The following is a 27057-nucleotide window of genomic DNA, read 5'->3' as shown; positions in this document are numbered from 1 at the left end:
GCCCATGTCCCACTGTACATTTTTTTATGGGATTTGATAACTGACACAATTTGTAGAACAATATTTAATTGAATCCAATATTATTACACAATATTCACTCATTTAAGGTGTGTTACATCACAGGCAGCCCAGTCTGAAATAATGGAGGTAACTGTGGAAAAAAGAAAACAAAATGATTTAATTTTCACTCAAACACCCCAATTTCCTGTTCCCCTGTCACCCACAGCTCTCTAGTGGTTAAAATATGTGCCAAGTGGACAAACACTACAATAATACATGGAGAACATTTAAATAAGCTACAACCCCTATGTCAAATTCCAATAGATATATATTTCAAAAACATCTGCAATAACAGCAAGGTGGATCACAAATGACATGAGGTTCCTTCGTAGAACACAAAGAGGTTTGAAAATGTCACAGCAGCAGCAATCTGAGGGGTCTGTAAAAAGAATGAAAAGTCAATGAACAGACATGTCACAGAGTAAAATAGAAAATGAACACATAATCCTACCTCATCATTGAATTGGCAGTTTCAGCAGGAGCTCTGTGCTCTCTGCTATGTCACCAATAATCAGCTCACTATGCAGGGCCATTCAAACATCCTGTAGTGGTGAGTAATTTATTGCTGTTGTCAAATTGTTTAGTTATTTGTATTCAATGTGTATGTTTTTTCTTCCAATTCATTTTCAGAATGAACTCAACCATTTCTTATCCCATTCTTCTACCTTCCTGTTGGCCTACAGAATGTGTCTGCTACACCCAGTCATCTTTTTTTAAATGATTTTTGTAGTTTTTATTGCCTTTATTATATAGGAGCAGCTGAAGATAGACAGGAAAATGGGGAGAGAGGGGATCCAGCACGGGTTGGAATCAAACCCAGGCTACTGGTCCATGATGCTGCGGTAAGTACATGGGGAGCACACTCTACCAGGTGAGCTAACACCCACACCCAATAATCTTCTGCCGTTCCTTTGACAACATATGATTAGCAGGCATGGGATCCATTTACTTTCACTTGCCTGAAAATATATTTTTAGGTGACAAATGTACTATGACTAATTTAAATGTAGTGTCTTGCACTGATCTGTTCAAGGTTGTTTTACTACGTACTGTCTTGTACGACTCAAACAGAAATAAATGCATGCAGGTCCTTGATTTCCATCTACGAACATCCTCTTTAAAGCTTTGCGTTTGGCCCAACATGAGTCTCCGTCTCTCCGCTAATAGACAAAGCTGTTGCTGATGAATGAGTGTTCATATTTGCGGGTAAATTCAACTAGTAGATAAGAATTCAGCTAAGAATATAGACCAAAAGTCTAGAAACAGGAGGTAGAAGCTGGAGGTGGTGGGACATTTGCTGTCTATAGTGCCACTGTGTGGTCAAGTTGGCTAAATAATAATAAAAAAATAAAAAATAATGGAGCAGACAGGAAAGCTTAAATTTATATTCTTTACTATAAAATGTAGCTACAACAATTGCTGAATAACGCCAGCTTCGTGAAATCTACAGTTAATAAAACCACAATAAAAAAGCTGAAGTGCTGTCCCCTTTTTAAACCAGTATCTGCTCCACTACTTTCACTTACAGAATATATTTTGCCACACAAAGTTCTCTCTTTGGTCATTAGGTAAAAGATGCAAATATGTTCCTGTCATTACAGTACTTGATACCCATTTGGCTTATATGAACAGTAAACTCAGTTTCATGTTTCAGTTTTTCCAGGAAAACATCAAAATACATCCATCCATCGATCAGCCTCAGGCTAGTGAAACAGAGGCTGGACTTTGGCTCACAAGTCAGTGAGATAAAACAATGCTTTAAATAATTCAACTGTCGTCATAAAAACATGTAGCGTAGATAAAAAAGGAACAAAATACAATTACAGGTCCATATTTGTTCAGACTGTGTACAAAATGTGTACTGGACGGACAAAAACTGTTCCACGATGTTAAAACTGTAGTATCAAGTCCAGCACGTCCTCTGTCCTCATTAATAATGGTCCGTGGTTTGCGTGGCTCAGTTACCAGAAGCATATTTTCATAATAAATAGTTCCTCAGAGCAGCATATCCTCACAAATGGCCATGCAGACATTGGTTTACTGCTAAGTTTCATCTGGAGTCATCACTGAGCTGCCCAGAGGGTCCTGCACTCCAGGAACACCGTCACCGGACTTCACACAGGAGCTCTGAGCCTCTTCAGTGCCAGGTTTCCAGCTTTTGTTGTCGCTCATACACATTTCCCCTTTTTTGCCAGGAAACAACAAGAGATAAATATTATTAAATTGCATGTACTAATATTGTTAATCCATACAAATAAATGCAGCTCACAAAAGTCCCCTAATCTGTAGGTAACAGATTTGTATGCATACTTTTACAGTCCTTATACATTGACCAGACAAACAGACAGTTGATGATTGTTGTGATGCAGTGTGTGAAACCTTCTCCTAGGCTGTAGTTTGTAGTGTGTTATTTGTTTGTATTATACTGTAAAGCATTTCTAATATTTTAACTCTTCCGTCTTTGTAAATGAGCTGGGCATAAAAAAAGTAGTGATAATGATAAGTGAAGTACTTACTTGCTGTCTCTGTGGGGTTTTCTGTGCCATAATGGAAACTATTCTCCTTTTCTGCTGATTTCCTAAAGTTTTCCAACTAGACCAAAACAGCATTTTTAATGTAGTATTACCCATTTGATGTAAATGTAAAATGATTCATAAGGAGATGTAAGTAGACATGCTTACCTCAGTACATATGGACTCAGAAATCCGGCTGCTGATTGGACTTTTATCATCAAATTTGCAGGTACTGCAGGAAAACAAGAGTGGCATTGATTATCCTATCCTACAAAATAAGCTTTAATAGTGTAACAGTAAAAACTGTAAGGAATTAGTTTTACCTTGAACTCTGTGATAATGCTGGTTCACAGTCAATTGAAGTCTCCGGATTCTTTTAAAAAAAAAAAAAAAAAGGGAAAAATGTTTTACACACATGACCGAATGAACAAGTGGCTGACAGTAAGAGAAAAAGGACAGGTCTCACCTGTGGGGCCTTGTTATTGATTGTCGCATCATGTGGATTTCCTGCTTCAATGTCTTGGTTTCTGGCTTGTTTCTGGCGCTGCATCTTTACATAATCATATGTGCTTATTCCTTTATAAACTGTCAAGCCAAGAGGAGAAACACAAGATGGAAATGATCAGGGTTAATGATTGAATGAGGAGAAAATAGCCCTATCCAATATCTACCTTGAAGATTGTGACTCACAGAGATAAAAGTGGAAGCCAAGCAGATGGCCGAGCAGCAGCAGACAGGTGATGCTCAGCATGACTGTTATGAAGGCTAATATAAGAAGTCCAGCTGAACTAGTCTTTATGGGTGCTAAGGGTAAAAACACCAGCCAGGTGTCATTCCCCAGTATACCTACAGAAAGATGGAGCAACACACATACAGTTTTTAATGGTGCAATAAACAAAAATATTATTAAAGTCATTTATATGCTCTCTATTCAATCAGGTAAAGGAAGCTCAGACTTATGGTGACTCACTGTCAAACTGCGGGGCAGTCCGTAAGCTATTTGGATCCAGGTAATGCTGAATAAATATGAACAAGATGACAACAACAAGCAGGGAGACACCTAGTGTAGCAGAGGACAGTGCCACAAAGAAGCACCTGAAGGCAACGCACAAAACCTGATGTTAATTTATAAAGCATTCTACATTTCATTTGAACACCAGGTATGAAGTGAAATACTAGGAAACACACTAGTTCATCCAAAACATTGTCTTACCAGTAGTTTCTGCCACCCACGCAGGTGTTTAGCCATTTGCAGTGGTGATCAAAGTCTTCCACACACTTGTTGCAAACACTGCAGTGTTTTACTTTGGGGCCACTACATGAAGATTAATTATGTTAACATCATTAAACCCATTTCTAATAATTATCAAATGACAGCTCTATTAAAAGCAAAATCACATTAGACACCATTGCTTGGGATACATACACTCTGACATCACATAGGTAACAGCGTAGGTCCTGGATGACATGCGATTGCTTTGTCCGGTCAAAAAGGGGCATTGGACTGGCATAGCTCTGTTTGGCCCTGACACTGGCATCTGCTGGGTCTATAGTCACAGCAACAATATGGGTGAAAAAGTGCACCACAAATGCGATGGCCGTCAGCTGTACACAACAAGAGTCAAGGAAAACAGCAATATTGGAAAAATGCTGTAATGTGTGATTAAATGTGGAGTAAATTGCAGAATAATAAGTGGCACAAGTATACACGGGTGAGAAACTGCAAACTGTTGCACACAAGTGGATCTTTTGTGTGAGAAATAAAGTCAGGTCTGAAGAAATCAACTGTTCTTATGGCTGAGTGAAGCTTCAGTTCAATAAACTAGTGTTGACATCATGCAGCATTCAACATGTGACAAAAACACCACTGATCATGTCTTTTAGGCTTAATAGAGACCACAGAAACAGAGACCGGAGTCACGTCTGCTGTGACTGGGACTCATACAGACAGCCCAAACAACAAAATCCTTGTCTTGCAGCACAAACAAAACCGTAGCAGAGACTAATGCTTGCTCCATATTCAAATGTGAAAGCTTCACACTTAACGCTCAGCTTGCAATGATAGCAAGGCTGCAGCTGCGTGTTAAGGATACGGCATAGGCCACATGGTTCCACGGAGGAGGCAGAAGAGGGATGTAGATGCCGAAGCTGACTATGGCGAGGTAGCTGTACAGCAGCCAGCCAACCACTTGCAAAGCCGGAGGGGGCCACGACCACCCGTTCATCCTGGGAGGCTTGGAGGGGACCAGTTCATTCCTACTGGTGCCGCGCATGGGAGACGTGCGTCTCAGCCTTTTACTGAAGCAGTTCATCTAAAAGAGAACAAGAGGAGGATAGACACAGTCACTCGAGGGAAAGGCTTCCTCCAGGTGTCTTCAAAGCATCCACATTACTCACGCTACAGGCAAGGCTGGCTCCAGCAGAGTGTAGCCGCATTTGCTGGGGAAATGAGTTAGGAAAATGAGTTGATCTTGAGATAGTGACTGATCGCATTAGGGACCTGCACTTTCGTTTTTTTTTAGCTAGGTGTACTTCAAACACTGGCACCTAATACAGCAGCCTTGGGTTAACCTTGTTAGTATGAATGGGGTGGACAAAATATTAGAAACACCTCTCAGAATAACCTTCATGAAGGTGGGATTTATGGCTCAGCTGTTGTATTGAACTGCATTAGTTTTAGTTACTTCATAAACTTGCAGCTGTGTGTGATACAGGCAGTAGACCCCTGCATATTAATAACAAGGAGGATATTGTCACATACCCTATAGAAAACAGCTGATCCAGAGTAAAAGAGCTACTCAAAGTGCAACATCCCTTTCTTTGTAAAAAAAAAAAAGAAAGAAAAAAGGCCTTGTAATCACATGTTTTGCTCTTGGGCCATTCGCCTGACACAACACTTGAACTGTGTTAAAAAGGTACTCCAGATTAGCTTAAAAACCTGGAAACAATCAACAATGTGTGAGTTTCAGAACAAGAAGGCAGTTTAGTAATGCTTTTTGTCCATCGCTGCGTTGGACCCGTGAGACTAATTTAACGAGTTTGTCAAGTAAAGATAATAAACCTCTCTGGCTGTTTATCTTCCCAACAGTTGTTGACATTTATTTGCTTAAAAACTCAGTTGTTTTACATTTTTACGGCTTATAATAAACAATAAAAACATATAGGATGTTAGGTCTGTAAAAAAAATAAAAGTCCATGAAGAATGACTTACTTTTTCCGGTGGAAGAAGACGACCCTAGAATTTAAACAATAACAGCTCCTGTTCGTATACAGACGGAGATTTCCACCGCTTGATATCCCATTATTAGTTAGACAGCCGGGCAGGTGCTTCAGTAAAGTCAAATTTACATGATGGCCAAAAACACAGCACCAGGAAAACGCAAGACAATTTAAAAGAGGTAACCCGTAAATGTGGATATAAAACGCTCCCGGTGTCCTCGGAATTGTCACCGAAGGACGTGAGTCAGAAGTTGAAGAATCAACTCACTCAGCAGGTCGTCGCAGCGCTATGGAAACTGTCCTACTGCGCATGTGCACTACAGCCCTCTTCAAGATACCCAGCTTTTTTTGTTTGTTTTTTATTGTGGCCCTTCACTGGCTGAATAAACACGCATGTAGCTCGGTTATCGAGCTCAGTCTTTCTGATTCTTTATCATACTTTTAGGCCCAGGAAAATATATGCTTCTTAATCCAGCCAATGCTTTGTTCCCATGAGAGCAAGAAGGAACTGCTAACAAGAGATATGCACGTTACACTTCTGCTTTCAAAAATGAAATTAAATTTTCTTTATATTGAATGTTAATGTATACTGCATAAATACTGCCTTTTCACTTCCCTATTGTGTCTAACCCATACCGAGACATCCCTTAAAAGCAGATGTTGCTCAATTGAAGCCTGAGTGGAAGTTTACTGCTGCAGAGATCAGAGGACTCTTCACAGCTGCCAGATTATCTTACATCCTTTTACTGTAAATGTGCTAAATTTGGATGAGCAATACTTGTATACAGTTCGTACGTTTACAGCTGTTCCCACAGTAAAATGTAGGTGATAGGTGAACAGTTTTTGTTTCATTTACTTATTGAACCACACACATTTATAAATACAGGTGCAAACATTTATTTTTCAAGTGTTGCACTCATACAAAACCATACGATTACGCTACAAACATTCTGTACAATCATATTCAGTATTTAAAACAGTTTGGAGGCTCTTGCTGTCTCCAACAGTCCAAGGCCGACAATCCAGCGCTGGTAACACCGGTATAACAAAATGGCAGTGTGTGTGGTCAGCTGTTGCCCGTGTTCTCCGGCTCCGGAGACTGCAGGAACTCGTAGGGATCATGAACCATTTCAGACTGGTCGCCAACACCCAGGTGTGATGGGCTTCCTGTGGATAAAAAAAAAGTGGTTTTTATGTAGTTTCACTGTTATTACTATTCCATGGAAAGCAATGAAAATTCTGCAGCAAAATGGAGCTGTAACATTTAGTTGATGTTTACTCATGACAATAATTTGATGTTTAATCAAATTAAAACTGAACTAACTAAAAAGAATTAGCAGTGCTCCTTTCTGAGCATTTAATCTTTTAGTCTTACTCCTACTGCCGATACCTAAGTGGTGCTGGTCCCTCTCTGAGGCATTAGAGAGTGAGGACAGGTTGGATGAGGGTCTGGAGCCGACTCTGTCGACCTGAGCCTCCTGGAACTCCTGCAGGAGCTTGTCTGCATCATCAAAGTGCTGCTGGCCCTCGTCATTCCCCGGCTCTTTTTTCACTGTTTTACCTGGTGAGGAAAGAGGAAAGGTAAGATCATCATTAGAAATGAATTGAACACCATATTTTAAAGAGGTCCTGCAAGTACACATCAAAGGGAGGAGGGAAAATATGCACACTAATAAACCAGCTTAGGATAGCAGAGCTTTTTTTGAATCCTTTGTGTTTTAAAATGTAGATAACTCTGCCTTTCCATGTATTTTTTGGGGCTTTTTATGCCTTTACTTGATAGGACAGCTGAAGATAGACATGAAAAGGGGGTAGAAAGAGGGGGGGATGACACACAGCAAAAGGCCTGGGCTGAACTCAACCCCAGGCCGCTGTGATAAGGACTATGGCTTAAGTGGCCATAATACCCTTCAATATTGCAACCCACAGCTTACTCTTGTTACGCTTACTGCAACTGCGAGCCTTATTACATTAACATAATGCAGGCTTAGCGTTTACATGGACATCTTCCACGTCTTAATACCTTAATTAGGTTATGGCTGGATTACTGGTGTACATATAAATGAGTGTTGATGGGGATAATCACCTAATGAGTTCAGCATGGATATATCCAGAGACATATCAGGATAGTTCTTCATTGACATAAAGTCCAGGACTGAGCCACTCTCTCCCAGGCCGGTGGCATCTGACATCTGAACAAAGAACAAAAAAACAAAAACGCAGCTTCAATCAGACAGTCGAGTCACTATTTTAATGTACCGCCACTTTTAACACCAACTACAGCGTACCTGCATGTCACAGATGCTGGATTTAGTTTCATCAGGTTTCAGCATCATGTTTCTTTTCTGAAATGTAAAATAAGCATCATACACAACAGGCCTACACTGCAGAAACTGTGGTAAAAATTGGTCTACAGACATAGAGGATGGTGGAAATAATGTGTTTAATACTGTACATGGCTGTATATTAAATACAAGTCAAGATACCTGTCGGATTTGACCAACAGCTTTAGTGTGATCGCCTGCGGTCATCTTGTCCAGAAGCCCGTCAACCCAGTGCTTTGTGACGCTTCCACAGCCCTTGACAAACTCCTGTATGCTTTGGGGTGAAAGTAATCACAATTACAACCTGAAACGGATACATTTCTTCTACGAGATCATTTTAAATTTAACCTATGGCAGAAAAGTCCCCCTACCTGAGAGCACATTGTACCCCTGTGTCATCTCCATACGCTGAATAGAGCATGTCTACCTCATCAGACAGCAGGTCTGGAAAGATGGAGTTCTTCTGAAGGGTCTGAATGTTGTAGGCACTGCTGAGAAATGTTACTAGACAGAGGAAGAAAAAAAAACAATGTATTATAAGTGTGGTCATTTTTAGTGATTGTTATTAGTTGTATCGGACAATCAAAATAACTAATATGAATTAAATCAACAAAAGTGCACTTAATGACATACCTTTGTGTCTCCTGTCATCTTTGAAACCCAAGGTTGTTAATCCAGGCAGAAGCTTATTTGACAGAGAACTTAGGTCCACTTTATGAGTCTCCTCTTCTGCATGAAATAAGAACAAATGCGTCTATCACATATTATACTCATGTAATGCAGATGTTTTGTGAACATGGGATTCTAAAAGATGCTTAAGATACTATACAATGATCACAAACCTTCTGCATCAGGATCAAGCTGATTTACAACTGTATATAGAAGGGAACTGTCTGGCTCTTTACGCAAGTAGCCCATCTGGAAATACAGAACAGAGAGAATATATTGTCAACACAAACTACACTGACAAGAAGTGACGCCCACATACTGACAATAACAACATACCTCGGTCAAGTCAAGACTGACCTCCTCAAAGCATGGAAGCCTTACTACCTCTTTTTATATAGCTATAGGTGGTAGACACATTTCTGAGTGGGGATTTATAATTTTATTTGTAAGTAGGAAACCTTGGAGTTGGGCATGTATCTGTTGATCCGATCCCGAGCTTCATCTGCCGAGTGCTCGACGAGTGCCAGAACATGCTCCTCTGCTGTACTGTCAGTCAAGCTGCAAGCGTTTCCCTCTGGTTCATACAGGTAACTGGAATAACATAAGTGACAGTGTTATCGGTTCATTATACTGACAGGGTCCTGAATCACACAACATCAAACACTTGGGACTTCCCCACTGGCCCTTTTGATTACATTTCTTTACATACATGTACACAAAAAGTCACATTTAATGTAGATATTAGAAACACGGAATACCTGATGACCTCCTTCATGTCTTTGACTGGTTGTTTCTTGGACTTCTTGGCTGATTCCACTGGGATGGGGATTATCTCTGGAGGAGGTATATCAGCTGCAAGGTCTTCATCTCCCAAAATGGCTGCTTGCTGGGTGTAGTCCATGTCCTGCATGAAAGACATGCTGCGCTTCAGAGCCAACAGACGTTCCTGTACACAGGGCAGAGGAAAAGGTGACAACACTTAACTTTGTTTGCTTAGCTAGTAATGTATGGATAAGAGAGGAAACCGAAGAGAAAGGGACAGTAGAAAGGTGTTGATGACGACAGTGGTGTTTTAAATTCACCCTTGGTCAGTTGACATTGACATCAGCTTAATACATCCAAATGAGTTGTAATTTGTTAGGAGGACTCATACTGCTCAGCTGCTAGGAATCTGAAAATGTCATAGTGCTTTGAATATATTCCATTACTCACTGTACCATGATTTGACTCTAGGTGACATCATTTCTGCAGCCTGCTTGTCTATCCATCTCAAATTCATTACGAATTCATATGTACAATTAATGGAAATATATTTTAGTGCAGATATTTTTTGATAGCGATCAACAAAGAAAATCACTTAAGTCCAGAAATATTCAACTGACAATTTGATCTCCTCCATTTAAGCATTTAAGTTGAAGTCAGAATACCTATCTGTAGTGAAATGCTACCTACAGCATGATAAAAAGCAAAAACAATTGGATAAGATGGATGGGTTACCAAAAAAAAATCCTAGTATGAGAAATTAGTTTTCTTTTATAGAATTTGACATCATTACCTTGCTCATCATCTTGAATCCTGTATGGAGCAGTTTTTTGGCAGCCTTGTAATAGACAGTCTCTGGTCTGTTGTAGACCATGGCATTGTCACACATCAGTTTAAAGTCTGCCTGAAAGCCAAAAAGTGTTCAAACAGGTATGAGGGTAAACTTATCTCATACGGACAAAATAAATAAATATTCTAAGTATTCCTTTGTGTTGAAAAGTACCCCTACCTTGAATTCTGTAACTGTGTTGTAATCATTGTTTCTAATTTTGTCTTTCATGGTGCTGAAGTCCATAGGATGTTTGATGATCATTGAGTAACCAGGAGCAATCGCGTCTGTTACTGGAAATGAGAAGAATCCATGGGGATCTTTCCTGGAAAGACAAGTGATGCACCGTTAATGTTATTCAGTGTATCAACCTTTATATGTTGCTAAGACTTGCCGAGAGCAACTGTACTTGTCTGATCATGCCAGGGCACATTATCTGTCAGGTCAATATAATCAATATGAATGAATCTTGCTTGTGAACTTTTCAAAAGAGCGGCGTATAGTAAAAGTTCATGCCTGTGCTCCACTCGATATAATAAATACTCAAATAGACTAAAGAATAAAAGCCCACAGCCTGTAGAAGAAGAAATGTTTTGTTGCACCTGACAATATTTAGCATGTAGGTGAACAAACATCAAATGCAAATGCTTCTATTTTTAGAGAGTTACTGGGAGCAGAGGAAAGTCATGGAAATCAAAAGGGCTTTGTTCCCTTAGGACAATGTATGCGCTCAGCTAGTTTTATGTTGTTGACTGTTAATTGGCTCATGCAACAAGTTTTATGCAAAGTTCTCATTTCGACGTGACGTGTACATGAGCTAAATGGTGTTTGTGTTCAAGCAAAAGGGTTCCCCCCAAAAATTAGGATTCATCTGAAAGGACAAATATCTGCCTTAACCTTAACTCTTAGTCTTTATGCTTCTGGATCTGTGGCATTAAAAGTGCAGGAGGCCGATATCACAGGTGGATGCAGCCATTAGACTAAATCCGTGTTCCTCACCTCTGCAACTGCCTCAAAAAGTGTTCCAAGAGTTGCTGACGAGGAGTGCACTCGTTCTCTACATTGGACAAACATAAAAATGTATTAACACGTTTACAAGTGTATAATTGTTCACGTACAATGTAATGTGCTACTACGTTGTCCTCATAGACAGGCATTCTTACCTTGTTGTGTCCTGCATGCTCGGACCGGTCTGTCTCCTTGTGGATCCATTTCCAGCTTCACATCGGGGTGAAACTCCTCCACTTCAGGCTCTAGCTCAAACTCTCGCTCTCGCTCTTTCTTCTTTTTCTTCTCTTCCGGCTGATAATGTGACAATGTGAAAGGTTCAACAGGTACACCGGCACTAGTGGCAGCTGTAGCAGCTGCTGCCGCAGCATCGGATTCATTCTGCTCTCGCTCTCTTTTCTTCCTCTTTTCCTCCTGTAGGATGAGATGAACGCCAATTTTTAACTTCTAGTGGCAAAAAAAACACTGGCACCATAAGGTAGAATATTATTTTGTGAACTAACCTTCCGCCGCCTCCTGTCCTCATCATCCACATATTTGTCTTTATCCTTTTCAGACTTCTTCTTCTTCTTCTTCTTTTTCTCTTTGTGGCGTTCTCGCTCATGGTCCGATCTGTCATCGTAGTAGCTGGAGTCATGGCCCGAACCTGAGAGCTCCGTCACCTCACTTCCTCCAACTTTGAGCACAAGCTTCAGGGGCTTCTCAAGAGCCTTGTCCTCATAGTCTACAAGCAAAACAAACGAGATGAAGGCGATGCTTCAGATAGGAATCATGGCACAAAGTAAAAAGTTGTGGGAGTAGGTGAGGATGTGGAATGATGTTGGGATTAATATGGTAGGAATGCTCTACATTTGGACACCAAATAGGTCTTTGCAAACAGAGTATATGTAATACACTGTAGCGTCTCTGTCTGTGGAAAATCTGTGATTGGGTTGTATTGTAGTCCACTGTTGATTTAATGAAGGTAATTCCATACCTGGTGATTTAGCTTATCTATGTAGTTACTTACAATACAAATTAAATGATAAAAAAAACTCTAAATGACACACAAAAACATACAAATCAGATACAAATCAACGTTAACTTGCTTGCTAACTTAACTATAACTTCAGCTCTCAGTCAAACAAATAAAACCTATTTAACGTATTACATCATAACACACTCATGAACGTTTAGCAAGGCATTACACGAACAGCAGCTGAGAAGTAGAGCCGAGGCGTGTGCACCGTTCTGCAGAATATTTACAAAAACAAAACAAAACAACGATGCAAATCTGCTGCTTTTACCAGCTAAGCTAAGCTAACTAGCTGGAACAAAAGCGGTGCGGTAAATAATATTAATAATAAAATTAAAACATGCGCTCAGGTACCATCGACTGTTCTCCACTCCGGTTTGTGTTTCTTGTGTTTTTTCCCCATATCTCCGTATTTATATCCGAGGTGGTGTGTTTAATCGCAGGTATAGTCTCTAACGTTACTCTGGTTGGAACAGATATTTGCAATAAGAAAAGCGAGCAGCATCCGGAAGTGAAAAACAAAACAAACGATGTGTTTCCGGTTTAACAAAGCAGCGCGCTGAATTCGACCAACTTTCGTCTTTGTGACAGCACAGCGGACCGTCGCGGGTACCGGGACTGTGGTGGATGCAAGTACTTAGATCGATAACACAAATGGTGTAAGGTATGGTTTCAGTTTTGTCGGTGTAACTTAGTAAACAGTTTTGCTCCTTTAGAGATGTTGACGTTAGCCGGCTACGTTAGCTAGCCGCAAGATACCTGGGCTAGCTAGCGAAATGGAAAAGTGTCTTTTTGGTGAACACAAGAGTGAACACTTAACTAAGTTAGATAGGTTAACTGCTCTATGTTGTTCTGATGTCCACAGCTGTCCGGGAATGGAAGATGACACAATGGAGGTGGGAAACCAGAAATCAAACATCCATGTGGAGGTCCATGTTAAATCTCACAGGTGGGTTTGCTGAGGAATCGGGGGGGGGGGGGNNGGGGGGGGGGGGGGGGGGTGAATTATGTATTTGTATCCGGTGTCTTCACGTTATGTGCCATTCATTACTTTGCTATTTAGTGTGACATTTTCCCTCAATACGTCAAATACCTTGATTAATCGAACAGGAGTCGATCCAAGTACTCCAGAGTAGCAGCGGCGGATCTACAGAAATATTCATGGGGTGGCTGAAGACTTAATAATAACTTAAAAATAATAATGAAAAAAATGTGTGTGTGTGTGTATATATCACATACTTGGAAAAGCCCCAAATTAAGATATTTTAACTAAAGAAACATGGCTATATTGTTTTTTATTATTATTATTATTATTATTATTATTATTATTAAAGCATCGAATATAAACTTTAAAGGTGATATAAGAAATCAACACATTTTCAGACAGTGGCAGACAAACAGCGCATGTGAGCGTATCCCCCTGTTTTTTAGGTTTATGATCTAAGTCACCTGGCCTTATGGTGGCTCAAGACAGTTTAGTGAAGGTGTGTTTGCTTTCACTGGGTTAAAGTGTACGTGTGTGTGGGTCACCTACTAAACCCTCTGGTTTACTAACAAAGTCAGTAATTGTAGCTTACTGGTAGGAACGCTAGTCCTTGCTGCCCTCTGGTGGTTGTGGCTATTAATAACTAGTTACATTTCGTCCCACAGCAACACTACAATAATATATAGCTGACAGCTGTGTGCATTAATTAGATAATTAAAGTGGCCTTTAATTACTGTTATATAAAGTAATTAATTGCTTTTGAGAGAAGTAACTGTAACTAATGACTTATAATTTTCAGTAACTTACACTGGTTGACATTGTTTGGATGCTTTCAACTCTCGAGAGTCTAGTAAGACTCTTACAAAAACAGAAACCCATATTGGTATTATTATTGTATCAGCCATCCCAGGAGAGAAAATAATCATTTTTTATCCTATTGATAATGTTATTATGTAATTACAGCTACACTTTCCTGTGCGCTTTGTCAATTTTTCCCGTTTTTGTTCATGTTTCAGCACGGCTAAAGTGTCTGACGTGAGGATGCATGTTCTGGCTCTACTGAATCGCCACAGCATGGTCTTTGGAAACTACAGATGGACAGAGTTTGATGAAGAGTTCTTGCAGAAACACGTGGAATCTGTGGTTCTAGTTGACCTCGACAATATGGTAACACGTTGTTTTGTTTTTAATTCAGTGAAGTAGAAATGATTTGCAGTTGTTCATTTGTTATGAACTTTTTCCTCCCCTCTCAGCCTGTTGATTTGAAGAGCTGCTCTGTTTCCGTTCACATCTTCACTCTGAATGAGGATGGACCCAGCACGCTCAGTTTGGAAGAGGATGAGGAGCTTTCAGCAGCCAATCACTGGTTGCTGCCAGCAGGTGACGCTGGACCTAGTGAAGGAGAGCGCATTGAATAAAACATCATGTTGAGAAAATCTGGCTTTTTTTAGTTTGATTTATTTCCAGTTGACATTGTACAGGCAGGCAAGACTTAATACAGGAAGCAATAATTCTTTTAAGGTGTACAGTATGACTCGATCCTGTCTCAGTCCTCGTGCATGAACTTGTCGAGGAAACAAGGGGGCTGACTGTGGTAAAATATGAGTTTGGAACGCATTAAGAGTATGAATTAAAGCCTGGCTGATATTGATATTAAATAAGTTAAAAAGTCTGATTATGATTTGTTGGCCAGTGGTAATTTTTTAAGCAAACTTGATTTCTGTACAGCATTTTTTTTTAACTTATTGACCAAAATATATACAGATTCTGCTATAACTGGAATAAGCTAATATCAGCTCTAATATGATTGGGCACTAGTACAAGTGGGCTACGCTGTAGTGGTTTGAGTGATCTGCTGTAAAAACCTGGAATTCATTGGAATCTCTTCTAGCAGCTGTAATCAAACCTGACCAAAGTCTCCTTTTTTCTGTTATGCGAAAAACACCACTTGTTTTTACAACCACCTTTTAAGCTTCCAAGGGTCATTTAATGTTTCTTATTTTAGCTTAATATTCCCCTAGAATGACTGCGTCTCCTTTGTTTTTAACAGCTGAATTCCATGGGATTTGGGAGAGTCTGGTATATGAGAGAGGAGTCAAATCACAGGTATAAAAAATATGCAATGAGAAGAAATGATAACGTTTTCATACTGTAAACTTCACATTTTTAAAAATTTCCTCCAGCTCCTGGATTATGTCACAACAACAATTCACTTCTCCGAAAAAAATGTCGACAGCAACCTGATTTCATGGAACCGCGTTGTGCTGCTTCATGGTAAATAACTAATGATTAATGACAGTGATGTTTATTGGCTGAGATTGTGTTAGAGGTGATGTGCGTAAAATAACTGATTTATTGCCTTGTGTATGCCCACATTCAGGACCCCCAGGCACAGGGAAAACATCACTGTGCAAAGCTCTTGCCCAGAAGCTTTCAATCAGACTGTCAAGTCGGTAAGACAATCCTCATTATAGTGAAACCGCTTCAGCCATAACTGCACCTGCTCTATTATTTCAAAATGCACTCCTCTGCCTGCAGGTATTCTTATGGGCAATTTGTTGAGATAAACAGCCACAGCTTGTTCTCAAAGTGGTTCTCAGAGGTACAGCTGGCACATTTATGTTAAATTGTTCAGTTGGAAGATGTTCTAGATCGAACTGATATCATTTTGTTAGATAATAACTCCTGTTTGTCACAGAGCGGTAAGCTGGTCACGAAGATGTTTCAAAAGATTCAACAACTGATTGATGACAAAGACGCTCTTGTGTTTGTTCTGATTGATGAGGTAAACACCTTGGAAATGAACTCTTAATTATAACTTTTGAGTACGTTCCTTCATTGAATTGCTTCCAGATTTACTGCAAACAGAAGACTTAATTGTGCACTTGTTGTAACCCATGTTCAGGAGAGTCTCTGCTGTGACTAAAGCTGTTCCTTTTGTGAACCTGTTTGATGGCGGGTAGGTGGAGAGTCTGACAGCAGCTAGGAATGCCTGCCAGGCGGGAACGGAGCCCTCTGACGCCATCCGAGTGGTCAACTCTGTCCTCACTCAACTGGACCAGATCAAACGGTCAGAAAGCATCTATGTACTGTGTTAAAACCTACCTCTGTCTTATAGCATATGATGAGTGTCCACTCTTAATTAGTGTTTTCACTAGAAAATCCATCCATCAAACTTTTGTTTTGTGTTGACTTTTGGGTTCATGTTTCAGACATTCCAACGTTGTGATCCTGACAACATCCAACATGACAGAAAAGATAGACTTGGCGTTTGTGGACAGAGCTGACATCAAGCAGTACATCGGACCTCCGTCTGAGGAGGGCATCTACAACATCTACCTCTCCTGCCTGGAGGAGCTGATGAGGGTGACCAAACAATCTAGCAACTTTTATCATTATTTACAATATTTGCAAGTATTCATCATTTAATGAAGTTTAAATTAAGAAGTCTTTCACTTCCATGTTCAAACCTCTGGGCTTATTTTGTGTGTGTGATGATTGTACTAGTTTATGGGGGATTGTCTTAGTTTTGGGAATTTTGTAGAAATGTCTAGTGCAAGGCTCAACAGGAAGAGCTGGTTGTTCACTAATCAAAGGGTTGGCAGTTGGATTCCTGGCTCCACCAGTCCACATGTCAAAGTGCCTTTGAGTAAGACACTCAACTCCAGTTCCTCCCGATGGTTAGACCACTACCTTGCGTGTTTTGAATGGATAAATGAAAGGCAAACTGTAAAGCATCGCGGATCAAAGGGGCACATAAATGCAATCCATTCACCAATATGTTCCACTTGGCAAAATAGAAAAGACAACAAAATGGAAATCACAGCAACAATTCAAAAACCAATTCAGGGAACATTTAAATGTACAGCGTGTAAGCAGGCCCTATTGGCAGAAATGGAATATAATATTTGAATGTTATCTTATATAATCACCTGGGATAATTTACTCCAACGTTTGTTGTGTGGCTTAGTTAATTCTACATTAGTGCCAAAAGTGCTATTTTGCATTAGGGCTTGCTTTGTTTGGACACACCCTGAACATTTCCAGTAGCTAGTCAAACAGGCTGTGCACCCAGGTTATGATCCGATATCATTTCTGGATCACAACCTTGTATAACATTCCATGTCTGTAAAACCCCCTTTGCCCCCTGGGTGTAGACGTTTACCTGTGGTGAAATGGCAGCGCAAGAATAATATTGAGTAAAGTGCTAATATCAAAAAGAAGAAATTCTTGAAACCAACTGATCTTACTACCTTTGCAGATTTGTTTCTTTGTTTACCAAAAATTACCACTGTTGGAGCATCAATAATGATTTTAAGATTATATAACATTAGATATTTTGATATGTATTTAGCATGTGTGATATTACAGTGGGAAATATAAATTACATGTATTGCAACAAGATAGTGATGTTTAACTTTCAGTCAACAAAAAAAAACTACTTTACAAAAAACATCAGAAGCAGCAACTCTTTACATTTAATTGTGTGAGTCGATAAATTACAATTTCCCATATGTCTATGTCATATGTGTGATGTGCAGTGCCAGATAATCTACCCCCGGCAGCAGCTGTTTACCATATTTGAGCTCGAGACGATGGGCTTTGCAGAGAGTGAGGTGTCGGAACACAGTCTGAACCTGAGGGACATTGCTCTGTGAGTACAGCCCCCCATAATGCAATAGCACCCAAATCACACTGTCTCTGTGCTCTAATCATAATATTGAGTGCCCATGAGAACTGAAACAGCCAGCGGCTAATGTTTTGTTTTTCTTTTAATTTCCAGAAAAAGCAAAGGTTTGAGTGGAAGAGCACTCAGGAAGTTACCATTTCTAGCCCATGCACTGTTTGTAAAGGTAAGTAATTGATTTTCTTCTACGGAGAATGTAGGGGGAAAAAGTAATATGTTTTTTTAATGTAGTTTGTCTGCCTGTAGACGCCGGCGGTGACTATTGCGAGGTTTCTGGAGGCTTTGGACCAAGCTGTGGATAAACAGAAAGAGGAAAAAGCTAATCTGGTCAACAGTGTCTGAACTTACTACAATGCCCAAAGGCTGACACATGATTGTTATGAGCTCTCAGTCCTGTGCCTTGTTTGTGTGTTTGTTTCTTGGAAAATTACAATTAAATTTTTTTTAAAAGCCCAATTAAATTCATTTGGCAGCACTATGTTCAATATAATAGCCAGTATAGGAAGTTTGGTTGAAGATCAAGTACCAAATGCTTTCATTTTTTTTGTGCTATTAACCCAAATGTTTACTCTGTTCCTAGTTATTTGATATTTTATGTAACATGAAGCTTTAACCTTAACACTGCCAGCTTTTTTTTTGTTGTTCTCATGTTATAGGGATATTCCGATCTGTGGTGGCATAAATTATTAGCAATATATTCAGTGTCTTGTATTGATACCGCTGCATACACATTAGCTCAGTCTGTCAGTTTGTTGGAGATTTCCCACTGAAATGGCAGCTTGTCGGACAGAAATGAAAAGCAGTCCCACAATAGGCTGTAGGCCTCAGTGGACAGTGAAGCATCAGAAATACAGTATAGATGATGCAATTTGTTGTGGAATGTTAACATTTTCTGACTGCTGTGTTGTGGTTTTAAGTGTTTTTGTTAACTGGTTCCATTGTCTGCTGTTAAATTCTATAATACAAGTTGCCAGAAAGATACCTCCATCTACAGGATCTGTTCATATACGAAACCAACTTACGTTGAAAAATGTTGTCCTTTAACTTTAATAACAAATCTTCTTTATACTCTGTATTCATTTTTCATTACAACCTTATTTTGTATTTAGCATTGTAATAAAAAACATTGTTTAACCGTGTGTTGTTGAGCAGTTTAAATAGAGTCATTTTGGAGATTTTAACAGAGACTCTGGGCCACCACTTGGTGGTGTACAGATGCTGTCACACAGTTTTACACATGGAAAGACTGATTTTTATATAGTGTATTTTATGAGATACATGATGATCACAGTAAGGGCTGTAAGTATAAATGCCCACAGCAATAAAACCAGATTGCAGCTGACCTTGAGCTCATGTCATGTAAGTTATCTAAATAAGTTTGCTGAATAAAACCAGAAACCCCAACGAACATTAAATGTACATTCACAAATCTGAAAGTTAAAAAGTTGTTCCAGGTTTTTCTTAAGTCCAATTACGTAGCTTACACAGTAGTCCTTTATGAGACAGGCTCCTGAATGGGCACAAAGTGATACATGGTTATAGTGTTTGACAGTGTGTGTTTGCGTGTGGTTGCCACCAAATTTGACATAAAAACAAAACTGTTGAAAGATGATTCACTTTTGAAATGTATCAGTCGTACGCACAGTTTACATGAACAGATCAGTGGCTCCATTGTTCGTATGAACATGTTTTGCATTCTGTGAATGCTCTGCTGCTTTGCATGTCAGCTGCCGGGTTCAGACAATGTGCCCTTTGTTTGTTGTTGGGCAACAGCTTTTTCACTCCACTTCAAAGGTGGATTGTGTAGGCTGTTCCTGAATGTAAAAGGAAAGCAAACATTGATTTCATCTTTATTCACACGCTTCATTCCTGCTCTACTCTATCACTGTCACCCTTAAACTGAACTTTTGTGGGTGTTTTATTGAGCTCTTTTCACTTGACATTTTGCTGGATTTGATTGTACGGTCTAAAGTCTGTCGTTAAGATCAAGCAAAACGTTTATACTCTAATCAAGACCTTCAAGGACAGATTTTTCTTAAGTATTGGGTTTTACAAGAAACCCAGAATGGATTTCCCCTTGCCCATAAAGCCCTCATTTCATTAAGGAAACATAACTGTTGTTTGTGTGAATACTCCCTTTAATGCAACAGTATCTTTTTACATCTAATTGTTTGGCGCCCACTATTTTCCTATGCCAGTGACTTTTTTTTTAATGTGAAATGAATCGCATGAGGAAGCTGTACTTTTCTCTAATCTGATCAATGATCACAAAGTGGAGAGAAAAAAGAAAGATAGAGAAAGGGAGAGCTGTAAGAACGGGCATGGTAAATAAAACCATAATTGCTCTGTCTGGAGGCCCTTTTCTTTTGACTGTAGTTGGTCCAAAAGCAGGCAGCTGTTAAAAGGCAATCAAGACGGAGAAGGAAGAAAAGTCAAAAGCCTTATTGTTACAGGGTTTTATCACAGTTTCAAGCAGTTTGAAAATGTCAGAAAACTCCAAACAAAACAAACAGTCTGATGTTTATCCTCTCAACCGTTGTTCAGGTACATGGCTGACAGCAATGGAATATCAGTGCGTGTGCCAATGGTGATTCACATAGGAAGGTGATTAACTTACACACATTAACTTATAGGCATGTTAAGAAGAAACTGAACAGAGCTGCGCACAAAACCATGGAAACTATCGCTCATTTCTCTGAGGGTAAAATCACAGATTCAGCTTTCAAAGAAGTTATGATTTATGATCTTTAAGATGATTTTAAAGTGATTCTGCGTTGATTGACACAGATTTAGAAAAACAATGCTCTTTTGTCAGTATGATAATTCACATCCTCTGTACAACTACACAATGAGAACCCATAAAACTTCTGCTGTGTCAGGGCTTCTCAATTCTTCATATACATGACAGCCTTTGATGATAAACCAGGACTTTTATCCAAGAGAACATTGCCCTTAAAAGACAACTTCAGCTCCCCATCTGTGTTCCCAGTCTAAACTAGCCTGTCAGAAACGGTATCAGTTGTTGTTTCTGCTTGAGTCCTGAGATTTTTCTGCATCCCATATGCATGTCATCCATTTAAGTGGGATGTTAGAGAGAGTTGGAGAAAGACGATGAGGGAGAGATACCTTGTAAAGAGGCAGAATCCTGGGAGCCAGGCTGCATAAAGAAATGGTGATAATTAGGCACGGCAAGTAGGATCAAAGAAAGCTGCCATCAATGAGCTATGCAAATGCCGGCTCATCTTGTCAACTGCAGACAGTGATTTGAGTATCCTGTGTCTATGAGAAGTCAAATGGCAGACAAATTGACAGGAAGAATATAATAGCTGCACTTCACATTCGTCATGGTGTGTTAGTGAAACTGGGACACTAAGTACTGACAGAAAAGAAGATGTTCTTCCAGTGGCACAGAGAATGCATGTCTCTTATGTTCCTCCAGGCAGTCCCCTGTTTCGGTAACAAAGATAAAGATAACAAGGTTTACTGCACAGACTGTAATTTCTTATATGACTGCTTTGGAGCAGTGAGTGTGTGAGTGATTGACACCAACTGTATAATAACAGTTTATGTCTAGATAACACTCAGAGATCCAAGTCACGTATCTCCTCATTTTAAAGATGATCTGCACAGGAGTTGCATATTTCCCAAACATTAACATCACATTCATGTTTTCATAAGGTTGCCTAAGTAAATGAATATTCATAACACTTGGCATGTGTCCTGCGGCCGAGCCCTGGTTTAACATCCTGCCAAAGGAAACAAACTATAAAAACTGCGAAAAAGAGCTTTTGATGTCTGGTGAGTTGAAGTAAAACATGTTCTTTTATAAACAAAAGTTTATCTTTAGCATCTGTTGTGCTCATACTTAAAACCAATAATGGAAATTTTAAAGGGCAGCCAATCAGTTTGTGGATAGCACACAAACTAGTAACAGTAGTAGTAACAGTATTTAATAATAATGTTATTAATTACACCTACACATCAGGAAATTTGGGAAGCCTGAAGCAGTCCTTCATAAATTATGTTATTTTATTTCTGGTTTAGAAGCATATGTCTATGTGCAGACATTTAATTAACTGTTTTATGATCTGATATCTTTAGACCTTCACCCTTTGATGCCTGATACAAATACGACTGCAAACTATTGGGACAAATAAAATAATGAGCATAAACATATTTAAAATGTCCTCGTCATAAATATAAAGTCTGCTTTGAAAACCATGAATGGAGCTGTACGGAAAATTACACCAACAGAGGACGCGGTTTTACGTTCAACGACACATGAGCTGCCAAACCAGTGTTTAGTGCGTCAAGTTAAATAAAACCTACAACCGGAAAACAAATGAATGGACTTTTCAAAATAGTAGTATAATTGGTAAAAATAGAAAGGGAAAACATCAGGTGCATGGGAACAAATACTTTTTAAAATAGTTTACTCAGATGTCCCATTACATGTGGTTGAAACAAAATACGTTGTCTAAAGGATATAAACAACAATAAGCAACACAAAATGCAAACCAAATCAAATATTTAGCCTACAGCTTATCAAATCTGTAGCTTTGCTCGGTTTTGGTGTGAAGACTTTTTACTTCTTTGACTGTTTTCCACACATTATTCAGTAATGCAGCTGAAGTCTGTACATTTCAGATCGATGATGACAAACTTTAGATGACAAAAAAGTTAGGAGCGCACTCATTGATTTGCTATCTTTAATTAAAATACTATAATGTTTGCACTATATTTCAAAATAGCAAACTGTAGCACTATTAAAGGATCAGTCGGTGTAGGCCTAAAGGTTTAACTTTTTGTTAAGTATTTGTTGTAATTTCAGACACATTTTAAAGTACAACTAAATAGTTAATAAAAACAATCAATTATCCCTAAATAATCTACATCAAATGATTTCTGCAACCCTCATGAAATTTAGAAAATAATGTAGGCTATAAATTCTTCATTATGGTAAAACAGACTTGTGATTAAATGGATGCTGGTCTAACTAACCAACATAGCTCCATAACCTTCAGAAAACCTCAACCTGTGGCAAGGGGAAGACAATTTTTCCATTTTAAAAATTGTATTTTTCTGCTTGTGTTAAAGTATTTCATTTGAGACAGATTTGTTTTGTTGTTGTTGTTGTTTTTGTTATTCCATACAGATTTTACACAGTTCTCCCCACATGTCCCTGCTGTTTCTTCACTTGACTGCTCCCAACACTTCCATCAACAATGGTATTTTATTTTGTAAAACCACCCGGAAGTACCGTACACGTTCATCCTGACACTGACACTGAGTCCGAGCTCTCTGCAGCGTTGAACGCGCTCCCACATTCAGTTGGACTGAGGGGAAGTCTGGAGACAGACAGCGAGTGTCTCCCTCATACATCACCCTCACAGATTCCCCCTGTCTCCTGCTCAGACACAGCTGATGCTTCAATGAACACGAGATCTAACTACCTGCTGCTGGATGAAGTTGGAGTTTTCTTCTTGCAAACCAAACACAATGTGACCATGTTGGGTCAGTGACTGTAACGTTATCCTTGTCCGATTTCGGAGTACCTTTATTGATCCAGGGAAGATCGGGACTTAAAAGAATGGGGAAACTTCAGTCAAAACATGGTAAGAAAAGTTGTAGTTGAAAGCAATGAATGGCAGTTTTTTTTTAAAAGTATTTCGATTGTTGTAGTATTGATATTAAACAAAAACTAATGGTTGTCTGTTTTGCATCACTGTTTCTGGTGGATCTGAAGCGTGTAAGCGCAGGGAAAGCCCTGAAGGTGAGGACCGATCATTTTGTATAATGAAGTTTTTTATTAATCACAATCTGATGGGTTGAGCTCGAGATTTCTACCTGCTGATCGGTGTTTTTTCTCCTCGTCTCAGGAGACAGTTTTGTTGTAAACGCGTTCCTCCGTAGAGGGATGGAAGAATGTGAGAGGTACAGCGCGACGGATCACAAGCTGAAGAACATGCAGGTATCAGGCATTTTCTGTCTTTACATCACGTTTATCGTTTAGTTTTTTTTAGTGACAATAAGCCCAACAACAGAATCAGCTGAGTCCTGGTTTTAGTTCAAATTAAATGAGTTGTTTGAGAGTTATCTCAATTTTTAAGAGGAAAACTAATTTGGATTCATTAAAAATGAAAAAAAAAAAGTTCTGATTTATTTTAATTATTAAAATCCTGTTCTGTTAGAATGATAAAATATAGATTACTCTTCCTAGAAATAATAATTGCATCTCCTCTTGTTATGCTGCATGTGCAACATTCATGGTTGTTTAACAGTTTAAATTCATAATTCATTATCGGGAAGAAAAAAAGAAAAAGAAAAGTGTGACAGGTGTATGTGTGTGTGCATTTACTGCTGGGACGAGCCTGTCAAGCACTTCAAAGAGATGAGCAGAGAACTTCTTTACATAGGGGGGGGAGCAAACTGTATTCACAAGCATGTGTGAAGACATGCTGATGTCTTTGCAGAGCTGTAGGTTGTTGTTCTTTCTGTCATGTCTGGCTCCGGCACAACACTGCAGCGGTTATTCCCCTGCCAGCATCATTGGATGGGGTTATGACAGCCATGAGCCCTGTGTGTGAAGCGGCTTGGCAAAGCAACACACACACACAAACACACAGACACAGACTGGATGGAAAGGTAGTCGTTCCTCAGACTGAGGGATATAAAGTTTGCTCTTGTGGCTGCTGGCATCATGACTCAGGGCTGTGTCTTTTTCCTCAATGCCTCCCATTCTAGTGCGGCTCCCAGTGGGCAGCCCTCTGTGGCATAACATTACATCACTTCAATTAGCGTGTCGTTTTGAGGGGTGCGAGAGCCCGTGAGCTCTCAGACAGGAAAACTGCAAGAAGTTGACACACTGGTACTGACAATCTGTGTGTGTGTGTGAGGTGGGTGGTTGTAATAGTGGAAGAGTTATAGATTATATCAGGGCTGTAAACCGCCCACTCATGGCAAATTAAAGGAGAACTTTACTCTGCTTCAGAGGAGTTCACACTCCCCTGAAGGGAAACCACCAAAGGCATAGGCATGACACTTATTAGTAGGTGGGTCCCACCCTCACTTCTATCAAAGTCATGGCTCTGATTTATTTTGCGTCATTAGTTGGTTACATTAGAGGCTCGTTCACAGACCAGAACTGGATAAGTATCAGCATTTAACTAACCAGCCTTTTATTTTTACTGCTTTTTATGAGACTAACTGGGGATTGATTGAGAGGAGTTGGACGTATCAAAACGCAGTCACATCTGTTACTGCATATACTGGTCCTGATAGGTATTGATGGTAAAATATTATCTAAGAAAGAAAAGAAAGAAAGCATTTTCTTAAATATTCTTTTTTGTATTGCTGAAACAAATCAGAATCTGAACATTTCTATATCACTTACTCATTTTTTATCAGTGATAATGTGCTGTGTGTAAACTCAAAACATGATGCAAAGTAGAGCTGAAATGATTCGTCGATTAATTGATCAGTCCACTGACATATAATCAATTGACAACTACTGTGATAATTAATTGATAGATTGTCGATTTTTCAAGCCAAAATTCCAAACATTCTCTAGTTCCAGCCTCTCAATCACAATTATTTGATGTTTCTTTTCGTCTAAATGTCACATATATTTCACTGATGAGCATTTTTCACTATGCTCACATTTTATATACAAAACAATAATCGATAAATGTCAAAATAATTTGTTAATGACCTGGTAATGAAAATACGAGTTAGCTGCAGCCCATGTGCAAAGTATAAAATATAATATATATTCCAGTATCATGAATGACATTGATACGATATGTTGCGTATTATATGCTCACTATTGTGTCATAGAGGCAATATGTGACTGCCTGCTCGTGTACAGTGTCAGCTCTATTCATGCGGTTCAAAATGAGCCTATGCCTACGTTAATGTAAAGATGATGCCCCCTACAGCTCGTCCTGCCGTATAGGTTCCCATCTAACAGCGTGACTTTCAACACAGATAGAATTTATCTCTGCTGTAAGACAGTAACACCATTTCCACGTTTGAGCCCACATACTGCTAATTAATTCTTCACTAGGATCGGATTACATTGTCACATTTCCAGATATAATTATTGGATTAAGGGTTCTTAGATGTCTGGGGTTTAGACCAAGATTAAACAAGTCCAAGTCAAATAGAAAATAGCAGTAATTATATCTCTTTTTTTTTAAGGGGATTTGAAGTTCTTAGATCAATTTCAGCCTCTTTTTCTCCTCCTGAGTGTTTTAGCATATGGCTCTCACAGATAGTTTCACCACTTAGTGCTGGGTGATGAGCAGCAGGGACAGTTAAAATTACTTATGATTTGGTACAGGAGGAGGTTGGCCAAACACACTGTTTAGCTCTGACCATCCCCCTCCTCATTGTCAAATGGGGGAGTAGGATTCCTGAGCTGTCTGGCTGTGACTTCAAAGCGCAGAGCTGGGAGTTATAAAAGAGCTCTGATATCAGTGGAGCCTCCGAACCCTCACCCCTCTATCCCCCTGTCCTGTCCTGGGGGATGGGCTGAGGGATGGAGTACAACCCGGTGGGGGGGGCGCTAACATAGCCCGTGCCCGTCATCAGTTGTGTAAACCTGTGAAGCTTTCTCAATAAATCAGTCTTCTCTATTCAAAAAATTATGAATGCGTTGCTGCGCTTAAGCAAGAAATAACAAAAGATCAAAGGATGCAAAAAAGTTGTTTAAATATTGATATCACCGCAAACCAAGATTCAAAATTGCAGCTGGCGGGTTGCCCTCAGTGTGTAATCTGGCAGGCTCCTCAAATTGTGGTCTGAGTGGACAAAGAGAGCGTGATTCAGCAGGATGACTTGGCTCATCCTGGCATCAAGATTTTGACACTTTGTTGCAGGTGTTCAGGACAAGTCTTACCTGTACAAGCACCTGGTGTGATTCAGAAATATTACATATGAGATCAAAGTGGCAGCCCCCCCCCCCAAAAAAAGAGCCTAGTCTGTA

At 39.5% G+C, this 27057-nt stretch overlaps 4 protein-coding genes across 4 annotated transcripts in view; 2 read left to right on the top strand and 2 right to left on the bottom strand.

Moving 5' to 3' along the window:
• Positions 1-1476: 1476 nt before the first annotated feature.
• Positions 1477-4888, bottom strand: zdhhc11 (zinc finger DHHC-type containing 11). The gene is made up of 10 exons (XM_035672806.1): positions 4667-4888; positions 4000-4178; positions 3787-3888; positions 3544-3668; positions 3264-3419; positions 3040-3158; positions 2897-2946; positions 2742-2805; positions 2577-2652; positions 1477-2243 (listed from the first exon to the last, which is right to left on the bottom strand). Exons 1-10 carry the CDS (start codon positions 4883-4885, stop codon positions 2104-2106), a joined length of 1230 nt encoding a protein of 409 aa, XP_035528699.1. The 5' UTR covers positions 4886-4888; the 3' UTR covers positions 1477-2103.
• A 1777-nt stretch (positions 4889-6665) lies between these two features.
• Positions 6666-12914, bottom strand: brd9 (bromodomain containing 9). The gene is made up of 16 exons (XM_035672924.1): positions 12754-12914; positions 11888-12108; positions 11540-11798; positions 11376-11433; positions 10557-10701; positions 10341-10451; positions 9544-9731; positions 9244-9376; positions 8959-9034; positions 8750-8845; positions 8488-8620; positions 8279-8390; positions 8081-8137; positions 7879-7984; positions 7183-7353; positions 6666-6959 (listed from the first exon to the last, which is right to left on the bottom strand). The coding sequence occupies exons 1-16, from the start codon at positions 12800-12802 to the stop codon at positions 6859-6861; spliced, it is 2016 nt and encodes a 671-aa protein (XP_035528817.1). The 5' UTR covers positions 12803-12914; the 3' UTR covers positions 6666-6858.
• A 4-nt stretch (positions 12915-12918) lies between these two features.
• Positions 12919-19210, top strand: trip13 (thyroid hormone receptor interactor 13). The gene is made up of 14 exons (XM_035672925.1): positions 12919-13063; positions 13265-13348; positions 14401-14551; positions 14638-14764; positions 15435-15490; positions 15568-15658; positions 15765-15837; positions 15923-15986; positions 16083-16169; positions 16348-16454; positions 16597-16750; positions 17926-18038; positions 18168-18237; positions 18318-19210. Exons 2-14 carry the CDS (start codon positions 13275-13277, stop codon positions 18411-18413), a joined length of 1263 nt encoding a protein of 420 aa, XP_035528818.1. The 5' UTR covers positions 12919-13063; positions 13265-13274; the 3' UTR covers positions 18414-19210.
• Positions 19211-23391: 4181 nt separating this feature from the next.
• The window catches only part of nkd2b (NKD inhibitor of WNT signaling pathway 2b), a 24360-nt gene continuing 20694 nt past the window's right edge, over positions 23392-27057 (top strand). Inside the window, exons 1-3 of the mRNA XM_035671661.1 lie at positions 23392-23686; positions 23818-23844; positions 23951-24042. Coding sequence (XP_035527554.1) covers positions 23662-23686; positions 23818-23844; positions 23951-24042 — 144 coding nt within the window. The 5' untranslated portion in view covers positions 23392-23661. The remainder of the gene's footprint in view (positions 23687-23817; positions 23845-23950; positions 24043-27057) is intronic.

The sequence above is a fragment of the Morone saxatilis genome, unplaced genomic scaffold, assembly GCF_004916995.1.
Source record: "Morone saxatilis isolate NCDOM2014 unplaced genomic scaffold, NCSU_SB_2.0 Contig24, whole genome shotgun sequence".
Classification (NCBI taxonomy): domain Eukaryota; kingdom Metazoa; phylum Chordata; class Actinopteri; family Moronidae; genus Morone; species Morone saxatilis.
Note: the sequence above shows the minus strand (reverse complement) of the source record. Positions and strands in the feature narration are given on the sequence as shown.

Excerpts from the sequence above, each read along its gene's own strand:
- zdhhc11 (XM_035672806.1), bottom strand. The coding sequence starts at position 4,885 with ATGAACTGCTTCAGTAAAAGGCTGAGACGCACGTCTCCCATGCGCGGC. Across the intron at positions 4,179-4,666 it reads GGAACCATGTGGCCTATGCC|CTGACGGCCATCGCATTTGT; the intron begins GTATCCTTAACA and ends TGTTGTGTACAG. Across the intron at positions 3,159-3,263 it reads TGGCTTCCACTTTTATCTCT|TTTATAAAGGAATAAGCACA; the intron begins GTGAGTCACAAT and ends TTGGCTTGACAG.
- brd9 (XM_035672924.1), bottom strand. The coding sequence starts at position 12,802 with ATGGGGAAAAAACACAAGAAACACAAACCGGAGTGGAGAACAGTCGAT. Across the intron at positions 9,377-9,543 it reads GACATGAAGGAGGTCATCAG|TTACCTGTATGAACCAGAGG; the intron begins GTATTCCGTGTT and ends ATGTTATTCCAG. Across the intron at positions 8,846-8,958 it reads GCTTGATCCTGATGCAGAAG|AAGAGGAGACTCATAAAGTG; the intron begins GTTTGTGATCAT and ends TATTTCATGCAG.
- trip13 (XM_035672925.1), top strand. The coding sequence starts at position 13,275 with ATGGAAGATGACACAATGGAGGTGGGAAACCAGAAATCAAACATCCAT. Across the intron at positions 15,659-15,764 it reads CCGCGTTGTGCTGCTTCATG|GACCCCCAGGCACAGGGAAA; the intron begins GTAAATAACTAA and ends GCCCACATTCAG. Across the intron at positions 16,455-16,596 it reads CAACTGGACCAGATCAAACG|ACATTCCAACGTTGTGATCC; the intron begins GTCAGAAAGCAT and ends TTCATGTTTCAG.